At 43.0% G+C, this 23,627-nt stretch overlaps 1 protein-coding gene across 1 annotated transcript in view; it reads left to right on the top strand.

The window, feature by feature from the left end:
* SFMBT2 (Scm like with four mbt domains 2) overlaps positions 1–23,627 on the top strand; it is a 205,718-nt gene that overhangs the window by 29,164 nt on the left and 152,927 nt on the right. Inside the window, exons 3-4 of the mRNA XM_024732290.1 lie at positions 2,894–2,988; positions 5,618–5,858. Of these exons, the coding sequence (XP_024588058.1) occupies positions 2,894–2,988; positions 5,618–5,858 (336 nt within the window). The remainder of the gene's footprint in view (positions 1–2,893; positions 2,989–5,617; positions 5,859–23,627) is intronic.

Below are 23,627 nucleotides of genomic sequence, written 5' to 3'. Positions count from 1 at the left end.
AGAAACAGAGGTGCCTGTCAGGGCTGGAGCTGCAGGGCCTGCAGGAGGCGTGGTTTGAGCTGCCGCTGGACGGGAGGGTGTAAAGGAAGCACAGACTTTCACTGCAACAAGTCAGCTACCCCAGAGATTCCGTACCAGGCCACCCTGGCAAGGAAACCGTGCTGCGTCCGTGCCTCTGGCTAGTGGGTCAGAAAACAGACTTGATCACTGATGCCCAGTGCGGCTTGGGTGAAAAGGATTGTGGGCAGAACTGTTGGGTGACCCCCTGAGGCATTTTCTAGAGCCTGACTGCTTTCCCTTTGGGTTTGCCTCCCTGCCTTTAGTGGCTGGAAACCCGCCTCACAGCCCTTGGTAACTGGTGGCTGCAAGACCTGCTGGCTTCTTCCAGGGAACGTGATTCTGATGGGAGGGCCTAAACCCCAGGGTGACTCTGCATCTTGGAAGAGCTCCAGGGGAAAGGTTTTCTCTTCAGGTGGCTTTTTCTGTTCTCGGACATTTCATGATAAACCACCTTATTAAAGTTGGAGGTGGAAGTTCTTAGCAACTTGGCTTTAGAAGACGACGTTTAAGGTAACTGCCTTTTGACTTAGCATCTTCTGATGTTACAAAAGCTATCCTCTTCTATCAATTCCTGAGACTAGATAGAGTATTACAAGAAAATAACTTTTCCCACTTATAATTTATAACATTTAGGAGAAAAAAATAGTGACAGCCTCCAAGAAGTCTTTCTTATACCCCCAGCCACTAATTCCCCCGGCCCACCTGCCGGGTTATACCACTTCTACATTAATACACAATTGATCACAGCGTTTCTTCTGGGCCAATGAAATGGGCTCTTGCTAATAGAAGATACACAAGTTGACCGTCAGTATCCATTGAGTGTTATGGAAAGAAAGGAGAGTCTTAACTTTTGAAGCACTAAATGGCCTGCATGTTTGGACAACCCTTACTACTGCATGTTCCTTCCTTATAACAGCCTTGCAAATAGGTTAAAATAATGTTTACGGCTCATCAGTATTTTCAGTGGAAACTATGACATCACATTTATGTTATCTGTATTTTAAAATGAGGTATTTGGTGCTTTTCAACTAAACCGATTATATCTTACTGTACAGTCTGAAATGTTTTGGGAATTGCTTGATTTCCTCCAAAACAGAGATGTTTTAAGAGCCACGTCGTGCATTTGATTGCATTTCTCTTTGTTCCTTGTCCTTGGAGAAATGCGTGTCCTGTAGGTTTCCACCTGGGTGCCTTGTCCTGAGAGCTCTGTCTCAGGAGAAGGCAGGAGAGAGGGTCCCTGGACGGGGTGGGCGTGGGGTCAGTCTGACAGCCGCTCAGTTCCTGTGGCTAACTGGCCGGGCGCCTCACACACCTGAGCGGTCCTTCTGGGTCTCAGTGTTTTTCCTTGCAATGACTTTGGAGTCAATGCTTTCTGAAGCCCCAATGATCTATGATATTACTTTATAATCTCTAGCTGTTGTACTGTATATACATCAAGGTGCTTACTTGGTGCCCAGTGGTTTCCTTCACCTTGTCCTCCAACCTCCCCAAAGACCGGAGTGTCTCCAGTGGATAATCTCAAACAGGCTAACGTGCAGCAACTATGCCTTGAAGCAAATCTCATTTCATTTACTGAAGAGCCCTTGGTCTTACCCTTGATTCTGTCAGGGTAATCCAAGCAGAATTTCTTCAGGGTTTTCCTTGACTTCCTTCCCTTCCCTTCCCTTCCCTTCCCTTCCCTTCCCTTCCCTTCCCTTCCCTTCCCTTCTGTTCCCTCCCCTCCCCTTTCCTTTTTTCTTCCTTCCTTTTCCCTTCCTTTCCTTTCCTTGTTTCCCCTCCCTCCCTTTTCCCTTTCTTCTTTTTTTTTTTTTTTTAAAGAAGATGTTGGGGGGAGGAGTTTATTAATTAATTTATTTATTTTTGGCTGTGTTGGGTCTTTGTTTCTGTGTGAGGGCTTTCTCTAGTTGTGGCAAGCGGGGGCCACTCTTCATCGCGGTGCGCGGGCCTCTCACTATCGCGGCCTCTCTTGTTGCGGAGCACAGGCTCCAGACACGCAGGCTCAGTAGTTGTGGCTCACGGGCCTAGTTGCTCTGCGGTATGTGGGATCCTCCCAGACCAGGGCTCGAACCCGTGTCCCCTGCATTAGCAGGCAGACTCTCAACCACTGCACTACCAGGGAAGCCCTCTTTCCTTCTTTCTTTTACGTGAAGTATAGTTGATTTACAATATTGTGTTAGTTTCAGTTTGTACAGCAAAGTGATTTCTTTATACATATATGTATATATATTCGTTTTTTGATTCTTTTCCAGTATAGTTTTTTGCAAGATATTGAATATAGTTCCCTGTGCTATACAGTAAATCCTTGTTGTTTATCTATTTTATGTACAGTGGTATGTATCTGTTAATCCCATATTCCTAATTTATTCCCCCCACCTTTGGTAGCCATAAGTTTATTTTCTATGTCTGTGAATCTTTCTGTTTTGAAAACAAGTTCATTTGTGCTATTTTTTGTATTCCACATGTAAATGATATCATATGATATTTGTCTTTGTCTGACTTATTCAGTTAATACGATAATCTCTAGGTCCACCCATGTTGCTGCAAATGGCATGATTTAATTATTTTTCATGGCTGAGTAATATTCCCTTGTGTATCTAGACCACATCTTCTTTATCCATTCCTCTGTTGGCTCCATGTCTTTCTTGAGTCACCTGTCTCTAAAATCAGCAAACAGAAGCTTTGCAAAGAATTCAACAGTATTCTCCTACACATTGAATTTGTTTCTCTCTTGCATGAAGGATTTTCTGGTTTACATGGAAGGCCAATGCCTTTCCATTCTTCACACTAGTATTGATATGCTTCTGTTTCTTTTTTTCTTTTTGCCTTTCGACAGAAGAAGGCTCAAGCTTGGAGGAAACCGGCTTTAACTGGGGAGAGTATTTGGAAGAGACGGGGACCAGTGCAGCTCCTCACACATCGTTCAAACATGTGGGTGACCTCCTTTCTCCTTCTGATCTGTTTGTGGGGGTGGGAAGGGTGTCTTCAGGAAGATGCCAAACTTACTGGAAGAAAGGGAATGAGAAGAAAAGAGAAATTTGGCCAAGATTTCTTAGAAATGCAGAGGAGATGTGGAAGTGAGTTTGATTTTCACAGAGGGCTGCAGGAAAGGTGGGCCTTGCTTTATTTAATCCAGGGCTGGGCCCCGAGGTGGTGCTCAGCATGAGAAATGCTGTGTGGTCTTAACCTCATTCTGTGCCTCAAAAAACCAGATTAGAATGATGTGTTCTCTGCTGTCTGGGGCGCACAGCCCCAGACAGGTAAGGTTGATGTGAATAAATAAAAAGCCAGCAAACTAGGCAAGTAGGCGTCAATGAGTAATGTCTTCTTAGGAGGTGTAATGGCTGTATATTTTAAGTTTGAATTGATATTTTTCTTTTGAAAAGACACCTAAAAGCGTTAGAGCCATTTGTGGACAGATGAGTCAAATTACAGGAAAGACCATAAATATTCAGGAAATGTTTGGATCAAACCAAAAACAATCACCGTCATCTATACTGTTTTTTGAACAATGCAAATAGCATGCCAAGCAGAGGGCAAGTCCCAGGAAATTACAAAATTAAGTTTTTACCAGATGTTTGCTTAGATATGAGATTTTGGTAATATATCATTAGCAAGAAAAAGGTTGAGTTTCCAGGACCTAAGTTCTTAGGTATTACTATTGCTTTATTGGAAATGAAAATTTAATACTGAGAAACATTTTTTTCCCCCCACTGGGCCTTTCCAAGGCAAAGATTTAGCCTCAGTATCATAAACAAATTGGGGGACTTTCTCAACCTGGTCTTCCTTCTGGCTCTTTTGTTGAATTAGGAAGCCACTTTATTTTAAGGTGACATTTTATTCTTTTTGGAAGTGAAGTGTTCCTTTGAAAAGGAATTTAAGACCTTATTAAATTTACATGACCTCGTTAAGGGTGGATCGCATTCCGATTCTCTTTTTATACTGACACTTACACTGTGATGATTGCTGGTTTATTATGAATGGGTCTGTGGTCATTTAGTGAAACCAAGAGGGAAACATTAAAACATAATAAAACTAAAACTCACCCAGCATACAGTGTGGATTCCGTTTTGCAAAAGCCATTGTAACATCTGCCTTTCACGATGCCAGGACGACTTGGTTAGATTTCTCCAGGCGCTTTAGGAATGAGATACAGATCAACAGCTTTTTCCTTCCTTTTCTGTACCAGGAAGTTCTCAATATCTCTGCATACGGAGTCAGTCCTGTTCTCTTTCATCCAATCCATTCTCCTGCCCCACTTTCAGGTACAGTATAGTGCCCTGTACTGTGGATGCAGAATGTCCCCAGGCCTGTCTGCCAGGCTTAAAGGAAGAGTAGCCCAGGACCCATGGGCGAACAGTTCATAATTCCGTCATCTCTTAAGCAGCAGCTACTCAGGGACATCCGATGTGCTGGCCTTAGAATATCATAACTCACCAGGATGGAAAGCTTTCTTTTGCAGGGAGGGCTGGCAAATATTAATAGATGATAACCCTTCATTAAAAAAAAAATCCATTTTCTGAGGCTGCACTGTTCATGCAGTAGCCACTAGCCATCCGGCATTTGGAAAAGTGTGTCATCTAAATTGAGATTGAAAGCAAGTAGGACCCTGCAGGGCCTTCCTGAGAACAGACCCACCTGTGTCCCCACCTCCAAATCTTCAGCCTCCTAAGGCTTTCTCTGAGTTGCAAAGAGCAAATTTAATCAGAGAAGAAAATGTAGAAACTAAGGAAAGCAGTCAAGCAAGACAAAATAATAACAGTTTAGCCATAACACAAATTCAGGGGCCCTTAGTTCCTGCTCAGGGGCTATAGATAATAGCCTGAGCCATATCCTTGAGTTGATTTGCAGATACTGAAACCCCACCAGGTAGAAGAAGTTAACTGCATGCTGACCGCCAGCAGGTAGACCCCAGACTGGTTGGAACCAGAAGGTTGATGATTGAGATTCTCGAAACATCACCCTGTTACCTCACCGCCAACCAATCATAGAATTATTCGTGAGCTGGTGACACGCCCTGTGACCCACACCCCTCACCTTGCCTTTAGAAACCCTTCCCTGAAAGCCACTGGGGAGCTTGGGTCTTTTGAACGTGAGCTGCCCGTTCTCTTGCTTGGTGCCCTGCAGTAAACTCTGCACTTTCTTTCACCACAGCCCAGTCAGTAGACTGGCTTTGCTGCATCTCTGACTAACGGACCCAAGTTCTGTTCGGTAACAAGATGTGCTGTACGTGTAGAATACACACCAGATTTCAGAGGCTTCATTGGAAAAGAAAAGTGTAAAATTTCTCACTACTATATTTTTACATTGGTTCCCTTTTGAAATGATGCTATTTGGGATCTGTTGGGTTAAATAAAATACATTACTAAAATTAATTTCATCTGTTTTATCTCTCTTTTTTTTAAAAAATTTAACGTCACACCAGTGGCTTACATTACATTTCTTTTAGATGGTGCTGATCTAGGGCAACAGAAATATTAAGTGCTGTGTTTTCAGTCGTTCACATAATCTTCTGGATGGACGCGTCTAGTGTAATGACGGATTTTCTGTGTTCCTGAAGGTTGAGATCAGCATTCAGAGCAACTTCCAGCCGGGGATGAAATTGGAGGTAGCCAACAAGAAGAACCCGGACACGTACTGGGTGGCCACGGTCATCACCACCTGCGGGCAGCTGCTGCTTCTGCGCTACTGTGGTTACGGGGAGGACCGCCGGGCCGACTTCTGGTGTGACGTGGTGATCGCGGATCTGCACCCCGTAGGGTGGTGCACGCAGAACAATAAGACCCTAATGCCCCCGGATGGTGAGCACGGGCTGGCCCAGCTCTCGGGTATCACTTGTGATGCTTGTAGAGAAAACCTTGTAGAGATTCAATAACTGATATCCTAGGAAGGTCCAGCACTTTCAGGGTCTCTCCTTGAGTTGCATTAGCCTGCGGGCGCTGGAGTGAGGGGGGACTGGGTGCATTTTCAGATGTTGGAGCCCACCATGGCCTTTATGCCTTTGAGCCTGATCCTCGGGTGGGTTTCTGGAGGTAGGAGAGGAAGACCGAAGGGATGCCCGTGATGGAGGCCTTGCTCTCCCTTTGCTGCTGGGTTATCTTGCTTTTCTTTTGCTTTAGAGACTGGATGTTTTGCATAGCACTATAGCGCATCAGAAACAGGTTTCTCTAACAGGTTTTAATCTGTCTTGTGTGGGGAGACTGTCAAGTTGAGAAACATGTAGAAAACCAAACAGATGAGGAGAAATGACATTACTCGCAAAGAGCTTGCCAAAGCTTGTGTAGATTAGATCCATTTAGTTGCTGGAAAATGGTGGTTCTCCACTGGGGCGATTTTACCCCCCAGGGACATCCAGTGATGTCTGCAAGCATTTTTCGTTGTGAGAGGGGAGGAGGGGGGTGCTGCTGGCATCTGGTGGGAGGGGCCAGGGCTGTTGCTACACATCCTACAATGCACAGCAGCCCCCCAGACGGTGACGTTATTGGGCTCAAACTGCCAATACTGCTGACTTCGAGAAATCCTGCTGTGAAAGAACGGGCGGCCTCTTAAGATGATCAGGAACTCATCCGATCCTGTAAGTGAGAGAAACTGCCTTACCAAAAAGCTGAATCTCAACACCCTGTCCTCTTCGCACTTGAAAACTCCTGATGCTAATTCTCAAGCAGGTGTAATGTCTCCTTAGGACCTGCCTGCCTATCTTAATTTTGACTTGATATTTTTATTTTGAAGCCACGTGTAAAGTATTAGAGCTGACTCTGAGGTTCCTTGCGTCCATCCTATTCACAATTGCTTTTCCCTTCTGGAGCATTTGTAAAGTTACGTAGAGAAGTGTCATAACAAACGCACGGAGTTTGAGTTGCATTTACGTGACGTGTGTAAGGAGTGAATCCGTTGCCTTGGCCTTACCGAATGTGTTGGCCCTTTATTGTCTCAGAAAGAAGAGAGAAGGCCCTTCTTTCTTTACTTATTATCTCGAACACATGTCCCCTGCATTGGGAGGCGGATTCTTAACCACTGCGCCACCAGGGAAGCCCTGTAGCTTTATTTTTAATATAACACCTCACAGAGGGCAATATTTGTCCTTCTGTGACTGGCTTATTTCACTTAGCATAATGTCTTCTAGGTTCAACCACGTGGTAGCCTACGACACGATTTCCTTCTTTTTAACTGCTGAATAATATTCCGTCTGGCTTTGAATTAAAACAGCCACTGAGGTGAGACTATAATATCCCTGTGATTTCCGATCTGTCATGAAAAAAGTCAGTCTTTTTTTCATTTTCTGGCTCCTTGTGAACTATATAGTTATTACGATTCCTTTAAAATTTTTTAAAAATTGAAGTATAGTTGGTTTACAATATCATATTAGTTTCAGGTGTACAGCATAATGATTCAGTATTTTTATAGAGTATACTCTATTTAAAGTTATTTCAAAACAATGGCTCTATTTCCCTATGTTGTACAGTATATCCTCTCTGCTTGCCTGTTTTGTACATAGTAGTTTGTATCTCAAAATAAATCAGTCTTGGTGGATGAATTGTACTGATGGAATATTGGGAAAATATCAGTTTTAGAGAACTAGACACTTTCCCACTTGCCAGCTCTGCACATGAAAGCCATGTAGATATGTCCACACACTCCCAGGAGGGTCCAGACATGAGTTGATCCCAGGGGCAGATACATACCTGGGGACACCGAGAATGGGGGGCATAGAGGGGGACCGAGAGGCAGGCCCTTCTCCTGTGTGAAATCTTGCCTTTTTGCTGTCCTTGCTTATCTCATGACTTACTCTTAAATTTTGACACTTCTTAAAACACCCGTGGAGAAGATGTAAGAGGGTTTTACTTTGTAATAGAGCCTCTAGTGGATCATTTTAGTGAGAAGTTCCAGGGTACAGAATTTTAACACTCTAAGAGCTAATGGGTTCATCTGGTAAAAAAAAAAATCCATGCTGTTGCTTGAGAAAAGAAGGCAGAGTTGATGAATCAATTCTTCTTCCTTGCCTGGGTGAAAAATGTGGCAGCTGCCACAGTTTCAGAAACACTATCAAATTTGTATCCTCCTGACTGTGCTCTTAGGCAAGACGCAGACACACTTAAAATGACTAATTGAAAATGAAAAATGGGGAAGCCCCATGAAAAGAGAAACCATTAATGTGAATGAAAGATTTGAAGTCTGTTCAGACCATCCCAAGTGATGCTAATTGGAGAATTTCTTTATTGCTCCTTTTAAAGAACTTTAAAAAAAAATTTAGTAGGTGATCGATACAGCTTGGAAATCTCGAGTACAGAGAACAAAGTCAGGAAGTAGCAGGTTCATGGGGCAAGAGGTTTTATTGATTGCTGTAGTGCAGGATAATTATTGCTTCGTAGCCAGAGGTGACAGCTTGTTCCAGAGGGAATCGTAGAATCTATTCTTGCACAAGGATTCTTGTTGATGTGGTTTTCTGTCTTACAGAGCTCATTGCACTGTAAATCCCGCAGCTGTACCTGGTCGATCTTTGTCGTGGTTAAACTTGAAAGGTGTCCCAGAATATTAACAGGAGTGAAAGCGGTCCACGACACCTCATGTATTTGTTTGGGAGGTTTCGTGGTGATAGATTTTCTTACTGATCCCAGGAATTGGGGTAGTATGAAGCAGGGACATGGCGTTTGGAGCCAGAAGATCAGGTTTCTTTCCTTGCCTCTGCCATTAATGTAGGTACCTTTCACTCTCCCATTTCCTCATCTTTGAAATGAGGAGGTGATAGTGTATAATCTCTAAAGAGCTTTCCAGTCTCACCTGCTTTGGTTTGTGATCTTTGGAAAGGAAAGAAGGAAGGAGGAGGCTGCTAGTTTTCCTGTTGTGTGCATGAGGAATGGAGTTTGTTTGGGGATTAGGATTGATGGAAATCTGGCCCAGGAGTCTGTGCAAAGCACCGAAGTCAGGTTTCTGTGTGACTTTCTGGGATGGTGAAGTTTCAGTGGGTTGGGAGGCAAACTAGGTTGGGAAATTATGATGAGCATTTGGGTCCTTTGTCACCTGCCATGGATAGAATTTCACCCAATACAGAATTGTAGACTCTGGTTCCTCGATGGAAGCCAGAGACCTCGGAGTACTCAGTCCCTGAGACATCGATCAGTATGTGGATGTCAGTTTCAAAATATCGTTGGGCCAAGCAAGAGGATGGGAGTTTTGGGTCGTTTTGTTCATTGATGGGAGAAAGGAGAGGACTGCCTTTTCTGGTCACACTTAGATCTTTCTGGTCATTTTTGGATTCTCCAAGTAATCTTATGTCTTCTGAAGTCACTGCCCTGAGAGTCATGTTTTAAAATTTTAGATGACATTTTACCAAGCACGTAGCATCCTTTGCAGTCCTGTATTTTCCTGCCTTGCTCTTTTAAGTGAAACTAATCTTTGAATCAATGCTGGCCGTCGTTACTCCTTTAAAGTTAGGGGGAAGGAAACAGCATGGCAGCAGCTCTGTTGTACTTTGTTAAGAGAATTCCCTTAATAAAGACACGTTCAGGGAGACCTGGGTTTAGTGACCAGTTGACCATTCCACGAGCAGTGTCCCTGCTCCAGAGCTAATCGGTACTAATCTTTCATATGAAAAGTATTAAGAAACATAGTACATGAAAACCTCATGACGTGCAGTGGAGGGTGATGGCTCACATTAGGGGAGCGAACTGTAAAACGTTTTGGCTTGGTAAATCAATGAGGCTTGATTTATTCATAAGGACGTGCAAACTTGCAAAGGGCAGCAGCCAAGTAATGATTGTTTATGGTGATAATGTAAGGAAGTAATTTAATCCAGAGACTGTTTCACTGTCACTTATTGAGAAGCAGCAACATTGCCTCTTAATGTCTGGGGTTGGGGAACTCTGGCGTCTGGAAGGTTCCTATGGAGTCCCAGGAAGGAATGCTCCGATAAGACAGCAGGTGAATTATGTGTGAGGACGCCCATGCAGATACCTCCCCCGAGCTTTTACACTGAGAAGTATTTATGTGAGCTTTCTACTGGTGCAATAAAAGTATTGGAATTCCGGTGCCTTAGGAATCATTCCACTAATTTTTATTCTCCCCATTATTAAAATTTCTGTAATTTGAATTGCAAACTCTGCAGTCTTGCCAGAATGACTCTATTTGCCATTCAAAGTTGAATCAAAATTACTGGAGTTAGTTAATAGGTAACTTATTTGAATAAGGGATGTTTATTCATGAAGCGTTAGGAGAAAAGTGTGAATATGGCCTTCTGTTAGGTCGTGGAGGTGGATCCCGCCCAGTTCTGAAACTTGGTCCCAGACTGTCCTGGGGAATTGTTGTTTTCAGTATAGTTGACTGTGAAATGAGAGATGCGGCGGTCGGTTCACAGGACCGTAAAGTGAGCGGGTGACAGGACTTATCAGTCTGTAACCATTGTTTAACCGTGGACTCAGAACTAGAATTTGATTGTGTTACATGAGATGATCAGCATTTAAAATTCCTATCTTTTTAAAAATTTCAATGATATTTTAGTAATACTAATGAAACCTAGACAATCACATTGTTTTCATTGGCCACCTAATACTGTAACTGGAATCCCATTTGTACACTAATAAGAAAATTAAATATATTTGCTAAAAACTCGAAGAGAAAAGGTAAACCTTAGTGGCCTCTTGGAGTTGAGGGAAGCACATACTGTCACTAAATATTAGATAGTTTAATGTAAAGAGAAAAAAGCCCATGTTATAAGGAAGGGTAGGATGTGTTCGATAAATATGAGAGTAAATAAACTAAAAGACATAGTTAATACGTTGAAAAAAGTTAGTATCTTCTTGTCAAAAAAGCCATTTTTGATAATGGTATGTGAAAGAAGGAATATTCAGCTAAGAAATAAAGTAATCCCTTCTCTGTAGGCACTTAATGGCCCTTTAAAACGACACACGTGGTTTGGAGTCCTATCTGATCATGTGGAGACCCTGTGTATAGATTCATTGTGGCGTGGACCAGAGTGGACCTGGCTTGCATGTGTGTGCATGAGCGTGTGTGTGTGCTTGTATGTGTGCATGAGCGTGTGTGTGTGTGTGAACATGTAAGTGTGTTTGCAAGCAGTTGTGTTTATAAGCATGTATGAGCATGTGTGTGCATTTGTATGTTTTGATCTGAAAAGCATTTGAAATAATTTTGGTGTCTACCATGTACAGATTACATCATTTAACAATTTGGATGATTTATCGGCATCTCTTGAGAACTTGAGAGATGTAGACCCGTCCCTGCATCCCACACTGCAGCCTCTGCCTCATCCCATGGTCCTTTGCTTTCCATACCATCTGTCCCCTGCTTGGTTCCTCTGATCTGCTCGGGCCCTGTCGGCATCTGGGTCCTCACCTCGAGTGTCAGCCTCTGAGCCTGTGACCTCAAGTTTCCCAGGCGCCATCTGACAACATGCCACATTGGCCCGTATGGTCACTAAGGTTTCCTTCAGCTCGAGAATGTTCAGAATCTAAGAACTCAAAGAGCAATGGATGAGAATTTATTAAAGGGCTCTGAAATAAATAGGCTTTATGAATAGAAGCCTAAGAAACTGTGGGGGTTTTTTTAACCTATGGAAGGAAAAACAAAGATGAAAAACACAAAGGCAGACTATAAGTGGTCTTCCTCTAAATCAAAAACCTTTGTATATATAGGTAGTGGTGAACTCTTTGTTTATGAGTAAAAAATTAGTCTTCTATAAATTTCTGTTTGGTGTTTGTATTTATCTCTTGAAACTCACTGTACTCCACATGCCGCCTTTATCATTTTCTTGCCTAGTGAATAGCTGAATCACAGATTTTAGTGTTTGAGTCATGGCTCTACAATTAAAAGCAGTTTCTCTCACCCACAAAATATTTTATGGTGTGCCTACTATGTACCAAGCAACTCAGTTTAACCCTCTCCTGAGAGCAACACGGTAAACTGACTGGTACGATTCTTACTTTATATCTGAAAAAAATGTTGCTTGGGGTGTGTAAATAATTTGTCTCCAGGATGGCATCTTGGATAGATTTTAAGCCCAGAGAGATTTTTTTTTCCTCCCAATTCTGAAATCAATGCTTTGAAAATAGCAAGGGTTGGTGAATATTTGTTGATTGATAAAGTTGTGTCAATAAGACTTGACTGTTTAGACTTGAAATATTGGACACATATTATTAAGAAAAATTGTGGAATTGGCTTCTCGTGATTTTTAAGAGGAGGGTAAAAAACTCCTTGTCCAGACTGTTATTTTGTACATTTTTGTCATTTTGTAGGCAAATAAATGGAGGAGACTCGGTCTGGAGCTTCGTTGCCAAATGGTAATCGTGAGATTATGTAAAGATATGTAAATTGTCTCAGATGCTATTTGGGCTTTTCTGCTTACAGGAAAACTGTAAGCACAAAAAAGGACTATAAGATTTTCCTTTTTGGTGTTAGTCATAAATGCATTTATTTTCTTTTGCTTCCTAACCCAGCAGCATATGTACTTTAAATCAAGCCGGTGTTTAGTTCTGTGTGGAAGTGAGGGTGATTTTCGTTTTGCGGGTTTCCTTCCCTGTTGTCTGACTTGTTTCCTCATGGTTAATCCATCATCTCCTTTGCTGTCAGAGCCCCAGGCCCACCTGTCCACTCTCGGCCTTGGTCCCCCACCGCCTGTCTGAGGATCCTGGCCCTAGGCTGCTCCCAACTGGGTTCGGTCCTGATGGCCCCATGTAGGGAGACTCAGCTTGCATCCGGCCCCTGTTTCTGCTCTGGGCAGACCCTTTAACACCCCAGTGACCCTAATGTAGAGGCTGCAAGAGAAGTCTTCAGTCGCCTTCAAACACACTCTTCCCCTGGGCACAGGGGGTCCTCTGGGACCGCTGCTCTTCTCAGCTCCGACCCTGATTTGTGGACCTCCCTGTTCTCCTGCCCTGAGCCAGGAGTCTTCAGTGTGGGCCGTCCAGCAGCCCTCAGTGCCGACTGTCCAGAAACCCTCAGTGCCGGCTGTCCAGGAGCCCTCGGTGCTATCTGTCCAGGAGCTCTCAGTGCCGGCTGTCCAGGGCCCTCAGTGCCCTCTGTCTAGGAGCCCTCAGTGCCATCTGTCTGCTCTCCATCATGCCTCTACCTCCCTCTAGCCTGTTGGACAGGTGAGCTTCCACTTCTCTTCTTGCTTTGTGTTCCTGAACAAGTCTCTTGACCCCTCACTGCTTCTTACTAAGTCTCCCATCTTGGTTCCATGTTCCCAGGTCATGCTGACCTTCCAGGGCTGTGCCCCATTCCAGGTCCGTGCCCCACTTCCACGGCCATGCTTCCATTCCAGGATATGCTTCCAGTTTGTGTCCTTCTGTTTGGCAGGTCCTTGGGAGAGTCTGCCTTGTTTGACTCCAGCTCTAAAGGAATGACTGATTTTTGCGTAGGTTGTCTCCTGAGCCTAGAATCTTGTTAAAGCTTGGTGAATACAACTAATATGCAAAGTCCTGGGGGCTTGGGCAGTGGGATTCAGAGTAGAGTTTGGTGTTGTGTTGATCAAGATTCTCCAGAGAATCAGAACCAATAGGAGGTGCATATATATAGACAGATTTATTTTGATAAATTGGTGCAGAGAGTTGTGGAGTTTTGGCAAGTCCACGGTCTGATGGGGGAGGCCAGCAGGCTGGAGACCCAAGGAAGAGTTGCCACTCCAGTCTGGTGGCTGTCTGCTGGAGAACCAGGAAGAGCTGCTGTTGCAGTTGAAGTCCAAGGCCGTCTGCTGGAGAATTCACTCTTTTTCTGAGGAGGTCAACCATTTGTTCTATTCAGTTCTTCAACTGATTGGGTGAGGCCCACCCAATCAGGGAGGGCAATCTGCTTGATGCAAAGTCCACTTATTTAAATATAAATCTCATCCCAAAACACCCTCAAGGAACTATCCAGCATGGTATTTGACTAAATATATGGGTACAATGGCCAAGCCAAGTTGACACATAAAATTAACCATCAATGGTGTGGACTCAAGAGGTATATCTAAGTTAACAGGGCTGTTCTCCTCTACTATCTTAACACCTTCTTAGAGGAGGAATGTTCTATGTATGTTTGTAATTGATATAGCAGTTTTCCCCTTAACAGATGATCTTCCACTGATACTGCCAAATGTCAACGCTCTTCACGGAATGCTCTGGGAGGAAGCTGAGAGATGGTGGAGTAAACATAATGCATATAATGCGTTGGTAGCTTTGAATTCTCTGAAAGCAGAAATGCCAGGGTGAAGGGCCAGATATTCTCCTGAAAACTGTTGTGAAATGGACAGAGGTTGAACTTCACTGGCTCGCTGCCTGCTTCTCAGGAGGACCATCAGCCTTTGTCTGAGAGGTTGGCAGGACCTATCTGAGGCAGTGTCTATTCCATAGCTCTTGCTGCCGAGCAGACCTGCCTGCTGGGATTACTTACAAGGGATTTGGCTACTGCAGGTGTACATCCAGATACAGGGTTCTGTGATATGTTTAAAAAGATAGGAGCTCATGTGCCTTTCTTCTGTCTTTAGCTTAGAGGGCATGCATCATAATTGATTAGGTAGCCTGACCTCAGCTCTGAGAGATGGTATCGTGGACCAGTGGTCTTTGATGTCAGTGCTACACTGACACCAGGACAAGAGGGGCTGTGGCCTGGGCTCTGCATTATAGAGACCCCTGTGGTTCGCCAGCATCTGCATTTATTAAAGAGGACGGAGCTGCCTTGTTCACTGGGGATCTTGCAGTCGGGGCTGGCACGGAGCCACCCTAATTTTGAGCATTCTCTCTAACTGTTCAGACACCAGACGATGATCCTATCTCTCGTGCCCTTGGAGTAAAGGGCTGTGTCTGAGTGCTGTGGACTGTGTGGGTTGTGGCATTGCCATAAAGATAAAATAATACATGTACTAGTAAAACTATATATTAATAAAGACAAAACTCCCCTCAGATAATAGAATGTTTTAGAATATAATAGAATTTTTGTGTACTGAACAATCAATTTTCAGTAATGCTGAGTGTCCTATTTTTTCTTCTTCACTCTTTTTGGTGGTCCATCTTGTGGTTCCAGAGGTACTTAATAATTAGTGCAGAATTTGCAACAGTTATACACATTGGCTGAAGAGTATTTCACAGTATTTAACAAAATTTAATTTTGTTTTACAAAACCAAAAAATATATTTTACAGTGTAAATTCATGCTCTCCCACATATATGTAGCTCTAGACATGACAAGTGTTAAGTGTGATATAGAGTTATCACATTGGCAACTGAATGGATATTGAAAGCTTGGACAGGATAATTTTATTTTTAGAACCACTTAGTAAGGTTAAATTCTTAAAAAACTAGATAACACGTTCAATGTTATTTGAATATTTTATTTTTATAAATTTGAGGTTCATGAGTTATAATTTGTAAGTCCTCTTTTGAGTTCAGTAGATAATTTAGAATATTTAGAGGGAACGTAGCTTTTCTGAAGACACAATAATTAAAATTTTTTATTTTTGCACTTCAGTTTTTAGATTAAAATATTAAAATTGTATAGACTGGATATAAATATATTTTTATTATTTAAACTTTGAGATGACTTCTGTGACTAGAAGACAAATTATGTGACAATCTGGACAATCTGGGCCTTTCTCTTTTTTTTTTTTTTTTAACTAGACATAATAATTTTGCTGAAATGAAGGCAAGGAAAACAAATTTTATGGAATATATATATATAAACAGCTTAAGTCTTTATCACTCATCCAAACGTTGCTAGCCCATCAGCAGAACACCCAGACAAGTCATCGTAATTAAATTTAGTAATCTTTAGCATTTTGCCAACTTACAGTCCTATATAAACCATAGCTTTTTCCATCCTTTTTGATTCTGTCAATTATGAAGACGTATTTGTCAGTGTAGGTGGATAGGGCATACTTCACAGTTGGTTCGCTTGATTAATAACTTAGAAATATTTCCACATATTTATGTGGACCTGAATTTGTACTCTTGCCCTGGGCCCCGGACACATCGTGGGCGGGCCTGTTCCGGGTTTCCAACGGGATTTTCCAGGTCCCCTGTGCACGGGAAGTCCTTCCAAGGTTGCTCTCCAGGGGTCGATTTAGGGAGGCAGTTTCCATTGCCTGAGGTGACACCATTGGTGTCCTTTCGTGCCTCCCCTACCCCAGCCTTCCTTCTTCCACTTTGGAGAAGAATGTCCCCGGGGTGCATTGCTTTGTGACACTAAACACAAGCTATCAGTTTTAAGTGATCCCTCCTTTACTCAAGGCCTCGTACCTACCCTCCAACCGTAAGAAACAACAATTTCCTTTTTATGCTTAATCATCAAACTTTGTAATGTTACATGGATTGTTCTGCTCTGGACTGAAAATAATTCCAATAGCCTAAGCCAAAAGACAATTTTTATTTTGTGGTCAGAGAAATTTTAAAAAGTTTAATGATGTATTACAGTGTCGCATATGAATTTTTGTGGTTGTTTCAGAGAAGTAGGGTCAGAGGAACTATAAAACATTGTGGGGAACAAAAAGACGCTACATTAGAGTGAGAGCCTGAGGATCTAGGATTTCAAGGAGAAAAAGGAACACCACACAAACTGACTGGTAATATTCATGTTTGTTTTAAAATGTGTGATGGAAGAGATCAGATCATTCCATTGACTGTATTTATGGGAGCGATATAGCAGTTTTATTCAAAATGGCATACACGCTATATATAGGAAATGACATCCTTTGTAACTGTTCAAAACAAGACAAAATTTTAGAATGCCAAATTGAAAATACATGAAGTGGAGCGGTTAGATTTTCAAAAGTAGAACCTGGGAGGTTTACATTCGTCCTGAGTAGCTGATGCCCCGACCTTGCGAGTCTCTGAATATTTTGAACGTCCTCCCCTCTTCCGTCCCCCTCGTATGCATCCTGGAGATGGGATGGGATGAGATGTGACCCACCCTCAACTCACCTCTCATCCCTCCATCGCCCTGACTCTGCTGTGCTCCTTCAGCTCTCTTGTTCCGTCATGACAGCTTTTCTTATAATTTAGATGATTAGAAGTTCTCAGGGCTTTGGAAGTATTTACCGTCATAGGGCTTTTATGGAGTTATGTGTAAGTCATTGAATTCCTTTGGTTGTGATAAAGTGCACATCTTCCTCTAAGCCCTTCGCTGATGGGAATACAGGACCTGGCAGAGGAAGGTCTTGGGTTGATGGCCATCATGGGTGCCAGCAGCTGCTTTGGTCCATAAATGGCATTACTGTCATAGAATGGAATAATTTTTATATCAGTCTATAAAGGATTATTTATTGAGGTTCTACTATGTACCTGTTTTGTGGTTTTTTTTGGTTTGAATATACAGTATGGTTGCTATTAAGTATTCAGTATGACGCACGTTTGTAATACAGTCAGCTTTTGGCTGATGGCACGTACTCATAATGATGAACTTATTTTTGGAAAGGATGTTTCATGTGGTGGTTGCTGTAAGTATTTGTCAGTCTTTTCTGCTTTGGCTGTTCATTCTTGAGGCTCTCACTCTTGCCTGACCAAGAGGTATCAGAAGTCAATTTGAAATTCTGATCTCTGGAAACATGGATAACGTCTCTCTCCTTGTTTGCTTGGGAGCTTTTCTGAGCCAGCACTTCTTTTTTCTGTCTTTAAAATTTATTTTTTTGTGTGCTAAGTGTTTTTTTTTTTTTTTTTTTTTTTTTTTGCGGTATGCGGGCCTCTCACTGCTGTGGCCTCTCCCGTTGCGGAGCACAGGCTCCGGACACGCAGGCTCAGCGGCCATGGCTCACGGGCTCAGCCGCTCTGCGGCATGCGGGATCTTCCCGGACCGGGGCACAAACCTGTGTCCCCTGCATCGGCAGGCGGACTCTCAACCACTGCGCCACCAGGGAAGCCCTGTGTGCTAAGTGTTTTTAAAGGGTGGCTAGCCTGTAGTGGAAACTTACAAGAGCTGGAGATGGACCTGCTTGGTAATGGAGGTCTGAACCCTGATTTCTGGGGTGATCTGCCAGCAGCTAAGTGGAGGAGTCCTTCTCTACCGTATTCTGCTGGTATTTAAATAAAAAAATGTTGTCTCTGTGGCTGACTTCTGTGCAATAAGAGTGCTTTTCGGGCCTGGATAGAGGCATGGAGAGTATTGGTCTGGTTAGTGGCTCAGTTATGCCTCTCGCTGAGTGTAACCTTGGATAAAAGTCACTTAACCTCTTTGCATCAAACTCCCTGCATCCTTAAAATGGCTAATTAACACCTGACCTTGCTCTCTTGGTGGTGGTGTCAGCAGTGACTTGCATGGCAGCTGCAAAACTTCTCTGTAATGGGTTGAACACTGTGAAGTGGGAAGGGCACTTAGCATCACATTTTTTTTCTTCTTTTTTAAATGAAAGAGGCCCTGATGGCCCCCCCCTTAATAGGCGAGGACAGAGGGGGCTGTGGGAGGGAGGATGTGCCTGCATCTAACATGGGGAGCCTAGGAAAACAGCTCCAAAGGCACAGAGACCCCTCACTTAGCTGGAAGCCCCCCATACCGCTGTGCTCCGTGCCCAGGACACTGACAAGGAATGCCTTTTTTCCCACTGTGATCTTGAAGAATTTTGGTCATATCTCTTTTCCAACAGTTATTTTTGCCTCGTGTTGTAATTGTTTATGGATCTGTGATGGCATCCGTTTGATTATAAAAGTAAGGCTTTGTGAACACTGTGTAATCAGAAACGCATCTCTTGGATTCTAAGTCTGCTGCGTAATTAAGTATGTGAACTTGGACTAGGAACCTCCTTTCTAAACTTCTTGACCTTCAGTGTGCTCATTTGTAACCTGGGGATAATGATAGCTGCCTTTCAGGATTGTTTAGTGTATGAAGTAGGATTTGTATGACCACCTCAGAGCTGTGCTAAAAGTGTGGGAGAAGAGGGAGAGATACTGGTTTTTCTCCCTTCATCCTTCTTGTTACAGATGGTAATTTATTCGTCTTTTTGTGTTTTTATTTATTTTTTATTTTAAAGACTTTATCCTTTTTGGGCAGTTGTAGGTTCACACCAAGATTAAGAGGAAGGTACAGGGATTTTCCTCTGCCCCTGCATCCCCACCGTCGACATCCCCACCAGATGGTACATCTATTACAATTGATGAACCTACATGGACTTGTCATCATCAGCCAGTCCATAGTTGACATTAGGGGTCACTCTTGGTGTTGAACGTTCTGTGGGTTTGGACAAATGTATAATGACTTGTATCTTCCATTACAGTGTCATACGAAGAGTAGCTTCACTGCCGTAAAAAATCCTCCGTGCCCCACCTCTTCATCCCTCCCCATCCTAACCCCCGGCAACCACTGATCTGTCTTCTTTCTCCATAATTTTACCTTTTCCAGATTGTCATAGAGTTGGAATCACACAGCCTCTTATTTTTACACCACGCACAGACTTAAAGCTCCATCCTTGCTATGTGGATAAAGAACAAAGCCTCTGAGCTAAAACAGTGACAACAACAGACACTAATTGGTAGGAGCGCAGGCATGTTGTTTATTGAAAAGCCTTTTTAAAAATCCAGCCGCACTCATGCACCCCGGTCACACTGCTTGATCTTGAAGCCTAGTGTGTGTCAGGAACAGCGGTTAGAGGCAGGGAGGAGAGCTGTGACTCATACATCCTTGTGTCACAGATAAATGGTGATCGACAGCCCATTTGCAAGGGAGGAGAGAGAACAACGGGGGAAAGTGGATACCAACCCAAGAGCAATATAATGCCATGGAGTGTAGGAGCAAATAGCCCAGTCGTAGGTCTGGAGGGTCTGGGGTTATTACACAGTAAAGTGTCAGCTAGTATATATTAATTGATCTATATGACTCTCACTCCTCAAGGAGGTTTTACTTATTTTGTATCTACGAAGTAGGGGGCAACAGAAAAGGCTAATAAGCTCAGAGGGGTATGGTGTGGAGAAACAGATTGTAAATAGGTGCTGCTCTTTGATAGATGGGTGCTCTGTGAGTTGAATGTTGTATTATTATTATTATTATAACTTCCACAGAGCTCTTCTTTTATACCTAGACTTAGAGTATAAGACAGCCAATATTCTGGCTCCTTAAACGTGGTAAAGCCCCAAGCAACACAGCCTGGGGGCATTGACCCAGCACACAGATAATAGATGGTATCGATGTCGTGAGTTGTGTTGGTCAGCCAATGGGATGGGTGTGGAGCCTAGGGTGGGGATCCCTGCTGGGCTGAGAGTCAGGCTGCCCCAGAGCGTGGCTGGCTGGGTCCACAGTTGAGGCAGACTCTGTGACCCTTCAGCTGTCTGTTGAGATTGATTTTCTAAGATGACACATTCAGGTCCTCTCTGGTAGATGGTGCATCAGATGGGAGGTTCAGGACACATGCCCCAAGCCTGGGGACTTGGACTGGCCAGAGCAAAGCAAGACCCCAATCGGTGGGGTGGGCTCCTTGGAAAAAAATCTAGAACCTACAACGGTGTTGGGCACTGGGCTTACCAGGAGGGGTCAGGGCATGACCTGACCTCCCCAATGGCGTAGCAGAGTTGGGAAGAGGGAGCTGGGAAATGGGACCCCCATGATGCTTCCTAGGGTCCTGAACAGATTCCCTGAATGAAGCAAGCTTGGGCAGGGCCAGGTGCATGCACCCTGGGAGTGAAAAATGGATAGGGAGGTTTATAAATATCAGAGGTTCTCAAGACCTCAGAGTCAGAGGGAAAGCTCAGATCACAGAAGTAGAGAACGGGAGGTGAGCCCCTAGACCGGGATCTCCAGTGTCCAGTGCTTCTTTCGAAAGACTTTACTTTTTAGAGCAGTTTTAGGTTCAAAGCAAAGTTGAGGGGGAAAGTACAAAGAGTCCCCATAGGCACAGCCTGCCCCATTTTCAACATTACCCCCTTTTGTTGCAAGTGGTGAACCTACATTGTCATCACCCAGAGTCCATATTTTGCATTAAGGGTCAGTCTTGGTGTTGTACATTCTGTGGGTTTGGACAAATGTATGATGACATGTGTCCACCATTGTAGTGTCACACAGAGTAGTTTCACTGCCCTAAAATTCTCTGTGATTCCCCTGTTAATCCTTCCCTCCCCTCACCCCATGGTAACTACTGATCTGTTTCTGTCTCTGTAGTTTTGCCTTTTCCAAAATATCATACAGTCTGAACCAAACACTGTGCAGCCTTTCCACACTGTTTTTTTTGCAGTTGGTAACATGCACTAGGGTACCTCCACGTCTTTTCTTGTGTGTCCAGTGCTTTTTTCACTTTAGTTCTTGGTCTCCTTCATGGGTGTCTCATCTTTACCATGGTGATTATCACTTCACACACTTAAAGACCCTGCGGTCCAGATGCTGTAGAAATAACCAGGTCGTGTGCCCCCCTCCCCAATTCCTAAGGGTACCATGGAAGTTCCAAAGAGTTCACACTCAGGACAGGCCGAAATAGCCCGTGGGTTGTAGAAATTGACTTTCCTTAGATCAGAATTTATGTCAATAATTTTTTAAAAATTTGTCTGCTTTCCAAAGATGAGCACAAATCTAGGTCCATACAGCAGCTTGGAGGAAAGAATGATTACACAAAACTATTGTTCATCTTTTCAGATCTTCTTAGGGTATGCAGCAAGAACTTACAGTAGCCAACTACTAGAAATTTTGTATTTCTAGAGAGATTTAATCAGAAGGAAGTGCTGCAGAATTTAAGAGACGTATGATTTTAAGCATTTTAATAATCACTTTTCTGATTATCTCTTATCGACTGACAGAGCTATTAAGCATAGTCGATTAAACAATACAAATTAATAAAAAACCTTAATGATGTATTTATACAACGGTGACTGATAGCCCCCCAAAGCCCATCATGGATTGTAGAAACAAGTTATAGCCATTAAAATAATCTGTAATTTTTTGTTTTAACCAGACAGCATGTCAAGTCATTAGCATCTGTTCAGCTCATTTCTTAGAAAATTACGTGATGAATATCTTTTGAGGCTGTCATAAAGCACAATAATCACACCAGCTTCCCCCACCGCCTTCAATCATAAGCAAAACAAAACTCTTGGAAAGACTCCAAAGAACATAAAATTTACTGGGGAGTTGCCTGGCGGTCCAGTGGTTAAGGCTCCACGCTTCCAAGGCAGGGGGCACAGGTTTCATCCCTGGTCGGGGAACTAAGATCCCACATGGCCGCATGGCGTGGCCAAAAAAATAAAAATTTATTTAAAACTTACTTTCTGGTTTAAGTGTTATCTTGTCCTGTAGAGGTCAAGGGATGATTTATATGCCTTGCTGTGTGTTACGTGGAGCAGTGTCTAATCACAGATACGTTTTGTGAAATCAGTAAAGCAACACTCTCTTCAGATTCTTCATCTGTACATCTAATGTGTAATTTGGTAGCCCATCAAAATTAATTTTCGATCCCTAACGTACATGGAGCTTTAGAGTTATAAGTTCTGCTAATGGCTCTTTCAGTAAAGTGTATGTATTTACGTGTCCTTCTTGGGTGGATTTCTGTGAAGCATTTCTGCAGGCAGGATGTTCACATAAATAATCAACCAGCTAATAAATGTCAATGAATTCTATTAACATAGCTGGTAGGAGTCCTTTAACAAATATTTAAGTACAGTATATTTACATTAAATTTAGTTTGGGGGAAAATGCTTGCTTAGCTTCCCAATGTAACTGATCTTTCTCCTATAGCAAAAGAATGTTTTATTTTACATTTAAGGAGTAAAGGTCTTCACTGCATACATCTGAATACTGCATGTCATAGTGTTATGAAGATTTTTAAGTGGTTTTTAGAAACAAAGAGATTTGATCATTTTTAAATTTTCTTCTCAATTTCGTGGTGACCTTTCTTCTTTCTTCTCTCTTTCTATTTTTCTTTTTCAAAATTTCTCTTTCCTGAGGGTTTTTTGCTTCCAGCTCACCTGAGGGCCTTGATCGCACAGTTTATGTATTAGGGTACAACGTTGGCTGCTATGACAGAAAGACTCTGAGATAACTGTGGTTCATGTTGATTTAGAAGTTTATTGCTCTTTCCTGCAAGAGGCCAGGCTGAGCAGTATGGGATGGTGGTACCTCGGTTCCATTAGATCCATCAGGCACTGGGTTCTCTCCACTTTGCTCTGCACCAGCAGGTGTTTTGCACATCTGCGTAGTGGCAGCTTGATAGATAAGCAACAAGGACCTACTGTATAGCACAGGGACCTCTACTCAGTCAGTATTCTGTAATAACTTATATGGGTAAAGAATCTGAAAAAGAATGCATATATGTATACATAATATAACTGAACCACTTTACTGTACACTTGAAACTAAAACGACATTGTAAATCAACTATACTCCAGTAAAATTAAAAAAAAATTAGCCGTTACAATAAAAAAAAAAAAGGGAAAGGAGCATCCAGGGCCCGCTGCTCACCTCCCATTGGACAGAAGTTGGCACTTGGCCATACACCCTTGCAAGGGACGATGGGAGATGTACCCAAGTAGTTTACAGGGCCCAACTTTGTAGCCAAAACTCCAGGTGGAGTTTACTAACAGAAAGAAGGGGAGAAAGGCCTGAGGACACCTAACAATGCCTGCCACAATTCATGTAGCTCACAGAATTTTTTAGGATGACTATTTCATCCTTGCAGAACATCTCAGG

The sequence above is a fragment of the Neophocaena asiaeorientalis genome, unplaced genomic scaffold (assembly GCF_003031525.2).
Source record: "Neophocaena asiaeorientalis asiaeorientalis breed wild unplaced genomic scaffold, Neophocaena_asiaeorientalis_V1.1 scaffold176, whole genome shotgun sequence".
NCBI lineage: Eukaryota > Metazoa > Chordata > Mammalia > Artiodactyla > Phocoenidae > Neophocaena > Neophocaena asiaeorientalis.
This window is presented reverse-complemented; position numbering and strand designations above follow the sequence as displayed.